The sequence below is a fragment of the Panthera leo genome, chromosome B2 (genome assembly GCF_018350215.1).
Source record: "Panthera leo isolate Ple1 chromosome B2, P.leo_Ple1_pat1.1, whole genome shotgun sequence".
Taxonomy (NCBI): Eukaryota; Metazoa; Chordata; class Mammalia; order Carnivora; family Felidae; genus Panthera; species Panthera leo.
The window spans coordinates 99,337,415-99,354,440 of NC_056683.1; the positions used below are offsets into that span (position 1 = coordinate 99,337,415).

Here is a 17,026-nt window from a genome sequence, read left to right on the forward strand (position 1 = left end):
GCCCCATATTTTATTTTATTTTTAAAAAACATTTTTTTAAAATTTATTTTGAGAGAGAGAGAGCGTGACTGGGATAGGGGCAAAGAGAGAGAGGGGAGAGAAAGAATCCCAAGTAGACTCTGCAATATCAGTGTAGAGCACAATGTGGGGCTCAAACTCATGAACTGTGAGATTACCACCCGAGCCCAGACCAAGAGCTGGACACTCAACCGACTGAGCCACCCCTCCGCTAAAGTCTTTCTTAACTAGAATTCTGCTACTAAATATATTTTTTTGTACAGGCTCTTCTCAATTAAGAACATGTGTTCTAGAGGAAAAAGAGCCAATTAAACAATTTTTAATTCATTTGTCTCCTCCTAGTGGCAGGCTTTTAAATATTGAACACAACGCCCTGTTTATATTTTTTAAAAATTATATTTCTGATTTTCTCATGATTCCTCTTATTAACTGCAATTAAAATCAATTGGCCCTCCCCACCAAATTCCATAGATTTTTTTCTCTCTTTGCTCTGTGGCTATAGAAAATCAGGTAAATTGTCTCCATCATGGCTCTTTTTAAACCAACTTACAAATTTTCCTTCATTTTGTTACTTCTTAGCAGTAGAGCCTCATTGTTTAGAACACTTAGAAAGGCGTTTTCTTCCTTTATGGGACTGAAGGAAACCAGACCATTACCCTTTTTAATTTTTTTTTTTAACGTTTATTTATTTTTGAGACAGAGAGAGACAGAGCATGAATGGGGGAGGGGCAGAGAGAGAGGGAAACACAGAATCGGAAGCAGGCTCCAGGCTCTGAGCCAACAGCCCAGAGCCCGACGCGGGGATCGAACTCACAGACCGCGAGATCGTGACCTGAGTTGAAGTGGACGCTCAACCGACTGAGCCACCCAGGCGCCCTGGAAACCAGACCATTACCCTTTATTCCTCCCCCATACCATCCCCTTTCTCGCAATGTCCCAGTAACTACTGTACTGGGACAGACACTGCCACCAAATCTCTTTCCAGTTAGCACTTTGAGCTGTGAAGCTCACAAGTTATAATTATGTGAGCAAATTTCTTTGACTCTTAAAACCAACAAGACAAGATTTGATTTTTTCAAAAAGATTTTATTGGTACGACAGGATAGTTTATGGAGATACTAATACCCTACATATTCCCCTTTATCCCTTCCAAGCAGGTACCTAGGCCTTTTGTATTCCATCGTCTTGATATCTAATGAATGTAAGGCTGAAGCTACTTGAAGACCATGCCTTTTCCTGTCCATTGTTAGAGTCTGAGCTCCCTAAAGAAATCACGCTAGAGGGCGCCTGGGTGGCTCAGTCGGTTGAGCGTCCGACTTCAGCTCAGGTCATGATCTCACGGCTTGTGGGTTCAAGCCCCGCGTGGAGCTCTGTGCTGACAGCTCGGAGCCCGGAGCCTGCTTCTGATTCTGTGTCTCCCTCTCTCTCGGCCCCTCCCCTGCTCGCACTCTCTCTGTCTCTCTCTGTCTTTCAAAAGTAAATAAACATTAAAAATTAAAAAAAAAAAAAAAAAAAAAGAAATCACGCTAGATGTCTGACAAGGAAAGGAAGGGGGAGAGGGTGCCTTTATTCAAAACTGGAGTCTGGGAAGGAGTGTAAACCTGTGTGTCTTCATTCCCCTCACAGCACCCTGAACAGGTGCCAAGATCTGTACTCTGCTTAGAAAGGCTAGCCCTCTAAACATCACGGTTTCCAAACACAGCAGGGATACTGGGGCTCTGGGAAACAGAGTCCCTGCATTTCAAGGACCCGTGTGACTTCCACCATGGGAATTTCAGCGGTAACCAATGTGGGCTGAAGACTGGAAAGTTCTCTCCAAATAGTGTGTAATATCTGGGAGTATAAAAGAAAGCAAATGGACAGAGACTAAATTTTCCTGTCATCCTGTTAAGTAAGTTACATGTTTTGAACATCATTCTTGATAATAATGACCTCTTGAGACTGCCATGAGGCTTAAAGTGTTAAAACAAGCTAATGACAACTGACCCTTACCAACTCCCCCCAACCTCCTCCAGCATGGGTTCTTAGGCCATCTTCTTGGATCCGGGGCCAAATTATATTTCTGCTCTGCAGCTGCCATAGTATTTGGCCCTGAGGTGGCTTTCAAAGAGGTGGCTTTTTGCTTAATCATCTAAGCAATTTCTTTTCCCTGTTCCATTTAAAATGAGCAGCTTCTATTATCGTTGTTGTTTTTAAAAACGGCTATATGAAGTTATAATTCACATACCATAAAATCCACTATTTTAAAGTATACAACTCAGTGGGTTTTAGTATATTCACAGAGTTGTGCACCCATCACCACTAATCTTTCATCACCCACCAAACAAACCACACACCCAGCCGCAGTCATTCCCCTTCCCCCGAGGCCTTGGCAACCACTAATCTACTTCTCTCTATAGGCTTGCCTAGCGGACATCTCTATAAATGGAAGCATTCAAGGGGCGCCCGGCTGGCTCAGAGGAGCATGCAACTCTTTATCTCAGGGTTGTGAGTTTCAGACCCCACACTGAGTGTAGAGATTACTTAAAATAAAATAACTAAATGGAAGTATTCAGTATGTGGCTTTTTGTGTCTGCCTTCTTGGTGTAACGCTTTCAAGTTCATCCATGTTGTAGCATGTGTCTGTACTGCATTCCTTTTTGTTGGCAAATAAGATTCCATATATAGATCTGCCACCTTTGGTTTATTACTTCCATTTTTTTAAATGTTTACTTATTTTTGACAGAGAGAGAGCCACGTGAGTGGAAGAGAGAGAGAGAAAGAATCCCAAGCAGGCTTCAGGTTGACAGTGTAGAGCCTGACATGGGGCTCAATCCCACAAACTGTGAGATCATGACCTGAGCTGGAACCAAGAGTCAGACACTCAACTGATAAGAGCCATCCAGGCACCCCACTTCCCTTTTTTTAAAGCAACCTTTACACCCAGGGTGGGACTCGAGCTCCCCACCCTAGATCAAGAGCCAGAAGGGATGCTCTAGCTCTATCGACTGAGCCAGCCAGATATTGGCTTCTTTTTCTCTTTTTTTTCATGTTTATTTATTTTTGAGAGAGACAGAGCATGAGCATGGGAGGGGCAGAGAGAGGAGACACAGAATCTGAAGCAGGCTCCATGCTCCCAGCTGTCAGCACAGAGCCCGATGCGGGGCTTGAACTCACAAACTGCGAGATCATGACATGAGCTGAAGTCGGACGCTCAACCCACTGAGCCACCCAGATGCCCCTCTTCTATATATTTTTTTTTTTTAATTTTTTTTCAACGTTTTTTATTTATTTTTGGGACAGAGAGAGACATAGCATGAACGGGGGAGAGGCAGAGAGAGAGGGAGACACAGAATCGGAAACAGGCTCCAGGCTCCAGCCCAGAGCCCCACTCGGGGCTCAAACTCACGGACCGCGAGATCGTGACCTGGCTGAAGTCGCACGCCTAACCGACTGCGCCACCCAGGCGCCCCGCCCCTCTTCTATATTGAAGTAAAGATAATTTAGTCTTTTTAAGCTGGGATCTGAGACTGTTTATCTTTTTTAGGATTGAGAATAGAATGGTTTTTTGTTTGTTTGTTTGTAGTAAGCTCTATGGCCAACATAGGGATTGAACTACAAAACCTAGAGATCAAGAGTCGCATGCTTTACTGACTGAGCCAGGTAGGCACCCTGAGAATAGAACGAATTAAGAATGAACTCGGGGCGGGGGGGGGGGGGGGGGGGGGGGGAGGGTGGGTAAGGAGCACACACCTGGGTGGCTCAGTTTGTTGAGCATCCGACTCTTGATTTCGGCTCAGGTCATGATCTCATGGTTCATGGGTTCAAGTCCCTGAGTCCAGCTCCTCGAAGGCATCACGGAGCCTACTTGGGATTCAATCTCTCTCTCTCTCTGTGCCCCACCCCCACTCTCACAATTTCTCTCTCAAAATATATAAATAAGCTTAAAAAAAAGAAAAAAAGAATGGATTCCAGGGGCATCTGCCTGGCTTAATCAGTAGAACATGAGACTCTTGATCTCGGGATTGTGAATTTGAAGCCCCCGTTAGATGTAGAGATTACTGAAAAAAAAAAAAAAAAATCTTAAAAAAAAAAAGAATGGACTCCAATTACAAACCATTGAAATTCCTCCCAATCACCAAAAGCCTTCTCTTTTCTTCCTCTTTCAAGGCTGATGCTGACAGGTTATTATGCCCAATAAATATCTGTTTTACTGTCCAAGATGTTTCAAACTTTAAGCTAATTTTCAAAGAGCTTGAGCTCTAGGCTATGAAGCCAATACTATAATGACTCCAGTCCTCCCAAGGGAATGGATTTCTAGTCTGTGTGCTAGGTTATAATATTAAAATTACTTTATATAGATTTTGTATCCATGATTTTGTAAATACATAGAATATCTCTGAAATGACATATAAGAAATGGGTAAAAATGGTTGCCTACAGAAAGAGGATGTTGGGGAACAGGGATGGAAAGGTAACTTCTCACTCCATATCCTCTTGTAAGTTGTTCAAAATAAATAAAAATAATAATTACTTCATAAATAGTAAACAGGAATAACCTTGATTAGAAATATGAAGCTATTTATTTGAAAGGGACATCTTGAATTGTTACACTGACCTTGCAAAACACACATTTCTCATTCCTCAAGTCTTTGTGGCTGCTGTTCCCTCAGCTTGGATTGTCCTTCTCATTATCTTCCCTTTTACTCCAATAAAATCTGACACTTTCTGTATTTTTTCAATTTACAAGGCACTTTTATTTTTTTATTTTTTAGTTTATTTATGCATTTTGAAAGAGAGAGAGGGAGAGCCCTAGCTGGCGAGGGGCAAAGAGAGGGAGACAGAGAATATCAGCACAGAGCCCAGTGCGGGGCTTGAACCCGTGAACCGTGAGATCATGACCTGGGCCACAACCCAAAGTCAGACGCTTAACCACTTAACTGAATGAGACACCCAAGCACCCCAACAAAGCACTTTTAGTTACAACATGATCTAATCTTCAAATATAAAATATACAATACGTATAAAATATTTTAATCTTCATTTAATAAATAAGAACACTGAGGTTTAGAAAGTGTAGCAGTTTGTCCTAGATCACAATTATTACATTTCAGAGCTAGAATTCAAATCTACAATTTAAAACGATTTTGCTTTAAGTTTATTTGTGTTTGAGAGACAGAGCATGAGCGGGGGAGGAGCAGAGAAAGAGGGAGACACAGAATCCCAAGGAGGCACCAGGCTGAGGTGTCAGCACAGAGCCCAACATGGGGCTGGAACCCACAAACCCCCAAACCGTGAGATCATGACCTGAGCTGAAGTTGGATGCTTAACCAACTGTGCCACCCAGGCGCCCCCAAATCTACAACTTCTAACAGGCCAAGTGCTCTTTTTTTTTTAAAGCTATGATATCCTATTTCTTTAATGGGGCAACTGGGTAAAAAAGTACAAAGATGTTTACTAAAGTGTTATGTAATATATTTTTTAAAGATGTTAATCTCTAACCCAACACAGGGCTCAAATTTACCACTAGGAGATCAAGAGTAGCATGCTCCACCCACTGAGCCAGCCAGGTGCCCCAAGCGTTGTGTAATATCAATATTACACAATAAACATTACGCATTACTAAAAATTATGATGTAGATCAGTATTTACCACGGAAAACTTGGAATAAACATCCATGATACTACATATGGTGAGAAAACAAGTTTAAAACATACAAACTGACTACCTCAAAAAAGGTGTTTATAATTAAAAAAAAAAAAAGAAGGATATGTGTGTGTGTATATATATATGTACATATATATAATTTTAATATAAATTTTTGAGACAGAGCGCGAATGAGGAAGGGGCAGATAGAGAAACAGAGGAGCTTAAGCAGGCTCCATGCTTACAGCAAAGAGCCCAATGCAGGGCTCCAACCCACAAACCTTGAGATCATGACCTGAGCCAAAGTCCAGAGTCAGCCGCTCAACCCACTGAGCTACCAGCCCTCCCCCCACTCCCCACCCCAAAGTGTTTTTTAAAAGACAATACTCTAGGGGCAACTGGGTGGCTCAGTTAAACATCCAACTTCTGCTCAGGTCATGATCTGCCGGTTCCTGGATTCCAGCCCCATGTGGGGCTCTGCCCTGACAGCTCAGAGCCTGGAGCCTGCTTCAGATTCTGTCTCCCTCTCTCCACCATCAAATGTAAATAAACATTAAAAATTTTTTGGAAAAAAAAAAAAGTCAATACTCTAAAATTTTGTATGTCACTACTAACAGATAAAATATAGTTCAGTGCTTAATATATGCCCAATACTGGACTAAATTTTACATGTATTGTCTCATTTAATCCTCACAATAACCAACTTGCCTAAGATTTTGCTGCTAAAAATGCTGCTGAACTGGACAAGTATTAGACCCTAAAGCTCATGCTCTTCAGCGCTAGATCATCCTGTCTCATGTACAAAGATCATTTATTTTACAATCAGAGAAACCATGAGTTTGAGAAAATCCTGTTCAAAACTCCACCTCCCCAGGTCTCTGTATTCCCAGGACAATGTTTGTCTTACAGCACCTATGGCGATCTGGCCTGCCTGAAACCCAAGCCCATCTTCTAGCGGGTTTTTTTTTTTTTTGTTTTTTTTTTTTTTTTTTTTTTTTTTTTTTGAGCAGCGCAGCGCGTGCTCCTTACGTATTACATTGAAATGTGCCCTTCTTTTGGGATGAGCACTGGCTGTTGTATGGAAACCAATTTGACAATAAATTTCATATATTGAAAAAAAAAAAGAAATGTGCCCTTAACTCGTTTCACGGAGAACTTGAATTGAAGGACAGTGCTCACACGCTTTAAAGAATTTCTTTCCAAGAAATGTAGGCTCGGGGCAAAGCGAGGCCTCTCCGTTTCCCTCCCACAAAGTGGTTTCTTTGCAAGCACCTGCTTTATCATCTCTCCCTCCCCAGTTCTCTCCCCTAACCCGGGGCCCAGAGTCCGAAGGCGTCTTCGGTCGTAGGCCGTCCCCGGCCAGCAGCCACTAGAGCCCAGCGCCTGCTCTCCAGAAAGGAACAAGGAGGAGGCTCGGACCGGACTTCCACGTGGGCACGGAGGCGGCCATCTCGCGTCCTGGCAGGAGCAGTCCGCGGGGTCAGAGCGGCAGCCGGACCGGGAGCTGCCGCCCGTACTCAAGATGGCGGCCGTGGAGGGCGTGGCCTGTGACTCGGAGGTTCCGAAAAGGTGCGGTATCATGGCGGCGACGGAGGAGCGGAGCCGAGAGGAAGAAGAAGAGGAAGAAGAGGAGGCAGTGAGTGGTATTGCGGCGGCCTGTGCGGCGGAGGCGGCGTGTGGGGCAGGGAGTCGGGATGCGGCTGGCGGGAGGCAGAGTCCCCAGCGCGTAAGGCCAGGAGGGCGGGCCCCTGCCCTGACTGCCACACGGTCGTTAGAATGGGGAAGTAGAGGCAGTCGCTTTCGGTAATGTCGCTTGCTTCCTCTCGTTGAAAGCAGGACTTAGTGTTCACAAAGGTTGGGGTCGTTGCATTGGGGAGTTTTGGCTTCTCTTGTTAACTGCCTCTTTCTGCACACTGCGGTGCTAGCATGTTAACTCCTCTTTCTTCCACCAGGAGCAGTTGGTTCTGGTGGAATTGTCCGGAATTATTGACTCAGACTTTCTATCAAAATGTGAAAATAAATGCAAGATTTTGGTGAGTCTTCTAGAGTTAGAGGATATTTGTAGGTTTTCTTACATTTAAACAAGAATGAAAGAAATACGTATCCCCGAAGATCTATTCCTCGTTACAAAGCATTGAATTCTAAGGACAATTAGGTAGAAGTACAAAGGGATTGTGGGAGAAAATGCCACACTCGGCCTGAGGGTCTGAATGTGTGGCTGGCGAGAGTTTAAGATTTAGAGGGCGTAGCATTTTGATATGGAACAATACATTTTGAAAAAAACCCACATTGTTTTAGATAGTGAGTGCGGGAGAAAAAACGCAGCGTAGAGAGCTCAGATGTGCACGCAGACGCCACTTGGAGAAGGGAGAAAAGATTCGTACTAAACTTGTAAGACCTCAAGCTCTGCTGTTGACTTGAGCTATGGTGTCATAAGTTACCATCTGTTTTATCACTTTACTTTAAAATCTTTCAGCTATTGTGGGCAACACTGCTCTTACTTTAACTTGAGGAGGATGTTGATTGAAATACACGTTACTCCTTGGATATGAATTAAGTGTTCTTCAGGCCCTTAACTGCTGTATTCAGAGCATTTTTAGCTTATCTTGTACTTGCTAGTTCAAGCTCCAGAGGTTCCCCAGTTGTGGAGATCACTCTCCTTGGTAGCAAGGTTATGTATTGAGTGCTCTTTCTTTTGTGGCTTTAATTGAGATAAAATTGACATATAACATTCTATTTCAGGAGTACAACAATAATGATTTAATAGTTGCATGTGTGGTGGGAAATAATCACCACAAGAAGTCTAGTTAACATCCGTCACTACACACAGTTACAATATTTTTTCTTATAGAGTTTTTGTTTGTCGAAGTAAGTTCTGTACCCATTGTGGGGCTTGAAGTCAGGACCCTGAGATGAAGAGTTGCATGCTCTACAGACTGAGCTGGCCAGGCATCCCATCATAACAAGAACTTTTAAGATTTACTCTCAGCAACATTCAAGTGTACAATATGGTATTATTAAGTAGAATCACCATGCTGTAAGTTACATTCCCAGGACTTATTTATTTTATAACTGAAAGTCTATATCTTTTGACTGCCTTCACTTATTTCACCCAACCCTGCAAGGCTTTTTCTAGTGATGATTTTTTTATGATCCTGTGTTCTTTTGTAGGGAATTGACACTGAGAGGCCCATTCTGCAAGTGGACAGTTATGTTTTTGCTGGAGAGTATGAAGGTAGGAGGATGTCAGATAGATGAAACTTCTTTTTTTATATGCTTCTCACAGAAAGTCATTGTTATTTCTCAACAAGTTGCTTTCAACTTTTCTGCAGACACTCTTGGGACCTGTGTTATTTTTGAAGAAAATGTTGAACATGGTAAGTGCTTGCAGTGCTGACTCAGATCTTTTTACTGTGAAATATTACAAACTTATGTACAGTGAATGTTAAACATCTCATGTATCCATTGTCTAGCTGTATCAAATCCTACCATTTTGCCACATAGCTAAAAAACATTCCAGATACATTTGAAGCCTCTTGTATACCTCTCTCTAAACATATGTCCCTTCCTCTGTCTTGATAATCACTATTCTGAATTTGATGTATTTCTTTCCTGTATTTGATTTTGTTATATATATATACATGTATATATATGTATATATATATATGTATATGTATATACACATCCATCCATCCACAAACAATAAATAGCTTTTCTTTTAGTATATTTTCAAACTTGATATAAATTACATGTATCATTCTATAACCCTTTTCAGTTATAGATAGGTTTTGAGATTTATACATATCGGTATGTATAATTCTATTTTCCCTGTTGCTTAGTATTCTATTTGTGACCATACCGCAATTTATTCTCCAGTTACTGGACAGGTTGATCACTTTTATTTTTACCATTAAATATTGATACCTCTGAACATTTATTGAATGCCTTCTATTTGTTACACACTGTTCTAAATGCCACATGTATTAACTCATTTAATCCTCATCACATCTGTGAGGTAGGTACCATTGCTGTCTTCATTTTATATTTGAAAACACTGAAGCACAGAGAGGTAGGTAACATTCCAAAGGTCATACACGAAGTGCGACAGCCAGGATTTGAACCCAGGTTGTCTGGTCCAGAGCCTCTGATCTTAATTATACATATTAACTCATTGCAGAAATGCGGCCATGAGTATTTGTGTGTCTCCTTGTGCATGTATGTAAACATGTCTCTAACATATATGCTTAGAAATGGAATTACTAGGTTGCTGAGTGTGTGTTAGGTTTAACCATATGAAGTGATCAGCTTGGACTGAATATGGACCGTTTCATGTGGTTCAACCAAACAGATATGACTGTGATCCTTTCTAAAGGGTAGTATCGGTTACACTCATGTAACAGCATGTGCAAATTTTCATTGTGCTTCACACCTGTAGCTCAGAGCCTCATCCTCCCTCTTGCCCGTGCCCACAGTTTCCTATAAAGCTGTACCCTCAGGCAGCAAGTTTTTTTCTGAGCCTTCTTTCGTGATTGGGAATGTCCTCACTCCAGTCTCTGGCTGCAGGTAGTAGGTCTGACTTCGGTGCTTCATTTTGAGACCTCATTACCCTGTAAGGCCAGCTTCCTGGCCCCACTTCTGTACTTCAGGGCTGGAGCCTAACAGGCCTATAGCTTTAATTTCACTCGCAGTTTTGTGTTTTAGTCCTCTGGAGATGTTTGCTGTTTTTGAGTCCCGTTTTGCCTTCAGTTGTTATGTATTTTATCTGTTACTTCTCTGTGCTGGGAGCAGGAGGGATGAGTTAAATTTTGAACTTACTACACTATTTCTACAGGAAGTAGTTTAGTGTAATTCTTTAACTGGAATTATTACTTAAAAAAATTTTTTTTAAGTTTACTAATTATTTTGAGAGAGAAGAGAGCACAAGTGGGGAAGGGGCAGAGAGGGAGAGAGAGAATCCCAACCAGGCTCAGCACCACCAGTGCAGAGCCGGATGTAGGGCTCAAACCCGCGAACCACAGGATCATGACCTGAGCTGAAGTTGGACGCTCAACCACCTGAGCCACCCAGGCGACTCTGAACCGGAATTGTTGGGGCTTAACATGACTATTTGATGGCATCAACAATAAAATAATTGAGTTCATTTTATGTTCTAGGTGATGCAGAAGGCAGTAATAGAACGGTGTTAAAATATAAGTGTCATACAATGAAGAAGCTCAGCATGACAAGAACTCTTCTGACAGAAAAGAAGGAAGGAGAAGAAAACATAGGTTAGTTCACTTAGTTCTCTGAAAGTAGGTGATTTAGTATCGGCTTTGATAATGACACATTGCTGCCAGGACATTCCTGTACTTTGTAGTAATAGCTATGTAATATGAAAATTGAGGGTGTTCCATGAAAAGTATCAAACATAGATTTAAAATTTATTTGAATTATGGTGTGGCAGAGGGCACTAGAGACGTATGAGAAATCTTTTATCTGCTTTGCGTGGAAACAATTGTGAGGAGTTTGTCAAGAAACTTGATAGATTTTCAGCCCCTAGGGAATTCAGCAGCTGCTACCCACCCCATCCCCTTAATTAAAACTTCTTTGTAAATGGAGACGACAGGATCTGTGTCGTCAAGGTGTAACCCCAGAGGATCTCCTGGAAACTTGTGGCAGCGGTGGCAACCTTTCCCAAGAAGCTCGCAACTGGAAGAAGCTGGCTCTATATGTGAGGGAAGGACTCACAGGTTTTAGACCGAAGACTCTTTTTTTTTTTTTTTTTTTTTTTTGAGTTGGAGGGGAGCACAAATGAGCGAGGGGCAGAGAGAGAGAGAAGCAGGGCTCATCCAGGGCTCATGTTTTACCCGATGCAGCGCTCATGTTCTCCTGAATCAGGGCTCAAGCTCACCCGATGTGGAACTTGAACTCAGGAATGGTGAGATCATGCCCTGAGCTGAAGTCAGGTGCTTAATGACAGAGCCACCCAGGTGCCCCTAAATCTCATTCTTAATTTGCATCCGCTGAGCCTTCTCCAATTGCTGGTCATCCCAGAGTAGAGACTTTGAACTAGTGCTTCTTGAACCCATCCATAGTAGGCACATATTTGTGGAGATGAGCAAATAATTACTTGGAAGCTTAAAAGTTCATTGCTCATAAGTGAAGTAAGTTCATTTATACATGGAATATAAAAAAATAAAACAAACTAATAAACAAAAAGCAGAAACAGGCCCATAAATACAGAGAACAAACTGGTGGTTGCCAGAGGGGTGGGGGTGGTGGGATGGGCAGAATGGGTGAAGGGGAGTGGGAGATACAGGCTTCCAGTTATGGAATGAGTAAGTCACTCGAATAAAAGACACAGCATGGGGAATATAGTCAATGGTACGGTAATAGTGTCGTATGGTGTATGGTGACAGATGGTAGCTGCAGTTGTGAGCATGGCATAATATATAGACTTTTCAAATCACTGTATTGTACACCTGAAACTAATGTCACATTGTGTGTCATCTATTCTTCCATTTTAAAAAATTTGCTAATGAAAAAAAAGCTCATTGCTCAACGACATATTTTAAACTCTGATAAACATGACCCTAGTGATGAATATTTGTGGCTTGATTTATTATATTTGAGGAATAAACATATGAAGGCACATTAATCATGTAGAAATTAATTATACCAGTTACATATAAGTACATAAAAAATCTTTGTTCTTAACATGTATATCCCAAAACTATCCCCATTTTTAGCATTTCGTGAAAGTAACAGGAAGAGGGGTGCCTGGGTGGCTCAGTCGGTTAAGTGTCCATCTTCGGCTCGGGTCATTATCTCATGGTTCATGGGTTCAATCCCCGCGTCAGGTTCTGTGCTGACGGCTTGGAGCCTAGAGCCTGCTTTGCATTCTGTGTCTCCCTCTCTCTCTGCCCCTTCCCCACTCACACTCTGTCTCTCTCTCTCTAAAATAAAACAAAATATAAATTAAAATAAAATAAAATAAAATAACAGGAAGAAAGAGGTACTTGAAGTTCTAGAATGGACTTGAAAGGCAGATACATATCAGATAGCTTAGCTATTATTTTGATATATTTTTTTAAAGCAGGAAGTTGTAGAATTTCCTTTCCTAGAGTCTTTAATAAACCACCAGGTCGACCGTGGGAAGATTTGCGTGTTTTGTTTAATCCAATACGTTAGTTAGCTCAAGGCTATATTGGTTATGCATTGCTGCATAAAAAATTCCCTCTAAACTTAATGGTTTTAAAACAACAACAAAAATATTTTACACAGTTTCTGTGAATCAGGCATTTGGCCAGGTGGTTCAGCTTAGCCAGGTGGTTCTGGTTCAATGTCTCTCTTGAGGTTACCGTCAATATGTTGGCTGGACTGAAGAAGGGATCTGAAGGCTTGAGTAATGTGGAACATCTGAATATAAGTTGGCTCACTCACATGCCTGGCTGGTTTATGCTGGCTGTTAGCAGGATGCCTCAGGACCTTGCCTACCCATAGTACTGTTCAAGTGCGCTCCTGACATGGCAGATGGCTTCTTCCAGATCAAGTGATCTGTGAGAACAACATAGAAGCCACAATATCTTTTATGAACTAGCCTTAGAAGTCACATTCTGTCATTTCTGCCATATCTTATTTATTATGGGAAGGGACGACACAGGGGCATGAATACCAGGAAGGTGAAGATCTTTGGGGACCATCTTGGAGGCTACCAAACATGGCAATATGCTGCAGGCAGAACAAAAGAAAAGGAGATGTGGGCCCTGCCTTCTGGGAGTTTGCACTCTAAAGTCAGTCACACTGAAACGGACATGTGTGAATGGGACTCAATACCCGTTTCATTCAACTTATTTTAAGTTTCTGTTATGTGCCAAATATTTAAGCTAAATAACAGAATAGGCAATAGGATGGATGGCTTCAAGATTTTGAACCTGGTGACTATGCGAATGATGGTATTGCAGGAAAAAAATAATGAAAGAATGGTTGAAGCTGGCTGGAGGGAAAAGGACTAATCAACTTTTGATAGAAGGAGATTTTATAGTAGTAACATATGAGAAGACATGGCATCAGCCATAAGGATGGTTCAACAAACAGTCACAGAAGACTTAGCTTCTGGTGGTGAATAGGAGCAGATGGAAGTGTGAACAGGGTGGCAAGATAGGTTGTGGTATCTTAGAGATATCTAATGGCATTTTGAAGGTATAACTAAGGCTTGCTATGGAAATTAATGAGGAACCACTGAAAATATTTGACTGAAAGGGTCAGAAGGATAAAAGAAGAAATGATTAGCATCATTGAAGCAGTTCTTTTTTTTTTTTTTCAGTATATGAAATTTGTTGTCAAAATGGTTTCCATACAACACCCAGTGCTCATCCCAAAAGGTGCCCTCCTCAATGCCCATCACCCACTCTCCCCTCCCTCCCACCCCCCATCACCCCTCAGTTTGTTCTCAGATTTTTTTTTTTTTTTTTTTTTTTGTTCTCAGATTTTAAGAGTCTCTCATGCTTTGGCTCTCTCCCACTCTAACCTCTCTTTTTTTTTTTTCTTCCCCTCCCCCATGGGTTTCTGTTAAGTTTCTCAGGATCCACATAAGAGTGAAAACATATGGTATCTGTCTTTCTCTGTATGGCTTATTTCACTTAGCATCACACTCTCCAGTTCCATCCACGTTGCTACAAAAGGCCATATTTCATTCTTTCTCATTGCCCTGTAGTACTCCATTGTGTATATAAACCACAATTTCTTTATCCATTCATCAGTTGATGGACATTTAGGCTCTTTCCATAATTTGGCTGTTGTTGAGAGTGCTGCTATAAACATTGGGGTACAAGTGCCCCTATGCATCAGTACTCCTGTATCCCTTGGGTAAATTCCTAGCAGTGCTATTGCTGGGTCATAGGGTAGGTCTATTTTTAATTTTCTGAGGAACCTCCGCACTGCTTTCCAGAGTGGCTGCACCAATTTGCATTCCCACCAACAGTGCAAGAGGGTTCCCGTTTCTCCACATCCTCTCCAGCATCTATAGTCTCCTGATTTGTTCATTTTGGCGACTCTGACTGGCGTGAGGTGATATCTGAGTGTGGTTTTGATTTGTATTTCCCTGATAAGGAGCGACGTTGAGCATCTTTTCATGTGCCTGTTGGCCATCCGGATGTCTTCTTTAGAGAAGTGTCTATTCATGTCTTCTGCCCATTTCCTCACTGGGTTATTTGTTTCTCGGGTGTGGAGTTTGGTGAGCTCTTTATAGATTTTGGATACTAGCCCTTTGTCCGATATGTCATTTGCAAATATCTTTTCCCATTCTGTTGGTTGTCTTTTAGTTTTGTTGGTTGTTTCCTTTGCTGTGCAGAAGCTTTTTATCTTCATAAGGTCCTAGTAGTTCATTTTTGCTTTTAATTCCCTTGCCTTTGGGGATGTGTCGAGTAAGAGATTGCTACGGCTGAGGTCAGAGAGGTTTTTTCCTGCTTTCTCCTCTAGGGTTTTGATGGTTTCCTGCCTCACATTCAGGTCCTTTATCCATTTGTTTATTTTTGTGAATGGTGTGAGAAAGTGGTCTAGTTTCAACCTTCTGCATGTTGCTGTCCAGTTCTCCCAGCACCATTTGTTAAAGAGACTGTCTTTTTTCCATTGGATGTTCTTTCCTGCTTTGTCAAAGATTAGTTGGCCATAAGTTTGTGGGTTTAGTTCTGGGGTTTCTATTCTATTCCATTGGTCTACGTGTCTGTTTTTGTGCCAGAAGCAGTTCTTGATTATGGGGGGTTCATTGATGGGTTAGGGCTTTGTAAGTACGAGAAGGAAAACAATTTTTTTCAAGTTTTTGTTTTTTATTGTTTGTTTTTTTTGGAGAGGTGTCTTACTTCATCATTGGATGTTCCAACTCAAAATGACATGTTACTGTTGACTTGAAAGACGATAGGGTGGTATCATCCATTACGAAAACTGAGGAGAAAATCGTATGGAAGTGACAGAATTTTCTATAAGGTGTGAGGTGGCAGTGAGAGCTCAGTGATCTCTCAGGATGATTTGGGAATTGGACTCTGGAAAAGGAGGTTGGAATGGTAACTAAAGTTAATTACTTTTAGTGATTTTTTTTTAGAGATTTATTTTTAGTCTGAATTAAGAAAAAATTTTAATTGCAGTATAGTTGATATACAATATTATATTAGTTTCAGGCATACAACATAGTGACTTGATAATTATATACATTACAAAGTGCTCACCATATAGTGTAGTTCCCACTGGTCACCATATAAAGTTACTAAAATATTATTGACTATATTCCGTTTTTAGTGATTTTGATGTTGCACACACTATAGGCATTCTAAGATCTCCAGATAAGATGGAAATTCCATGATTATTTATCAGTAGTTATGGGCACCCTGTTCATTGCTTTACCTTGGGATTTTACTTTGACGTGTATCCATAGGATGAAAATTTAAATTAAAGAGAAATCTACTTCAGTGCCTGAAATTCCTTTTTCATGTTTCTTTCTTGGTTTGTCCTCCCATCCCTCACCCTCCCTTACCAGGTGGTGTGGAATGGCTGCAGATCAAGGACAATGATTTCTCCTATAGACCCAACATGATTTGTAGCTTTCTGCATGAAAGTGAAGATGACGATGTGGTAGCTCCAGCCTCAGAGAAACCTTTGGAGCTGGAAGAGCAAGAGATTCAAATGAAAGATAGTTCAAACCTGAGTTATGAACAGGGGAAACCACTGAACTTGGAGATGGAGAATTCTGGTTCTCTTACTGATATCCCTTCTGAGTCAGAAGGTTCTGTATTTATGGAAACTCAAGATACTGCCTTAGAAATCACTCCTAGATGAAATGTTTCTCATAGTAACTAGTAACAAACTTTTTGGAGCTTTTATATAAAATAATTGACTGTGTAGCTTTTCAGTTCACTATTTTACTAGTTTTGTTGACTCTACACACATTTCCAATTGTAGTACAGTTTAATATACCAGAGTAATTAAGGACCAGATATGAATTGAATTTTTAAAAATATGATATAAATGACTATAGGGACCCTTCTCTGGTAAGTCTTTTAAATTGGAAGTTTCATTAAGGTAAGTGTATCATTTTTTATTGCAGCTGTCACAAATGACTCCAAATGTAGTGGCTTAAAATGACACAAGTGTAGGTCAGCTAGCTGACATGGGCTAGGCTAAAATCAGAGTGTTGGCAGGACCTCATTCTCTACTGGAGGTTGGGGTTGGGGACTCTTATTTCCTTGTTCATTCAGTTATTGGCAGATTTCAATTCTTTATAATTGAAGGATCAATGTCCCATTTTCTTACTATCCTCTGAGAGCCATTTCCACCTTCTAGAGGGTGCATACATTGCTTGGCTATGGTCCTCTTCTCTTTAAAGCCAGTAATGGTCAAGTCCCTCTCACTCT

General features: G+C 41.2%; 1 protein-coding gene across 2 annotated transcripts; it reads left to right on the plus strand.

Annotated features, from left to right (window-relative positions):
* Positions 1-6,962: 6,962 nt before the first annotated feature.
* GTF3C6 (general transcription factor IIIC subunit 6) lies at positions 6,963-16,524 on the plus strand. 2 transcript variants are annotated; one of them, XM_042939601.1, is made up of 6 exons: positions 6,963-7,278; positions 7,595-7,675; positions 8,814-8,877; positions 8,954-9,019; positions 10,796-10,909; positions 16,153-16,524. In XM_042939601.1, exons 1-6 carry the CDS (start codon positions 7,165-7,167, stop codon positions 16,449-16,451), a joined length of 738 nt encoding a protein of 245 aa, XP_042795535.1. In that variant the 5' UTR covers positions 6,963-7,164; the 3' UTR covers positions 16,452-16,524. The 2 variants fall into 2 exon arrangements, with proteins under 2 accessions (XP_042795535.1, XP_042795536.1); XM_042939602.1 differs by having other exon boundaries at positions 6,977-7,278; positions 8,975-9,019.
* Positions 16,525-17,026: the final 502 nt, after the last annotated feature.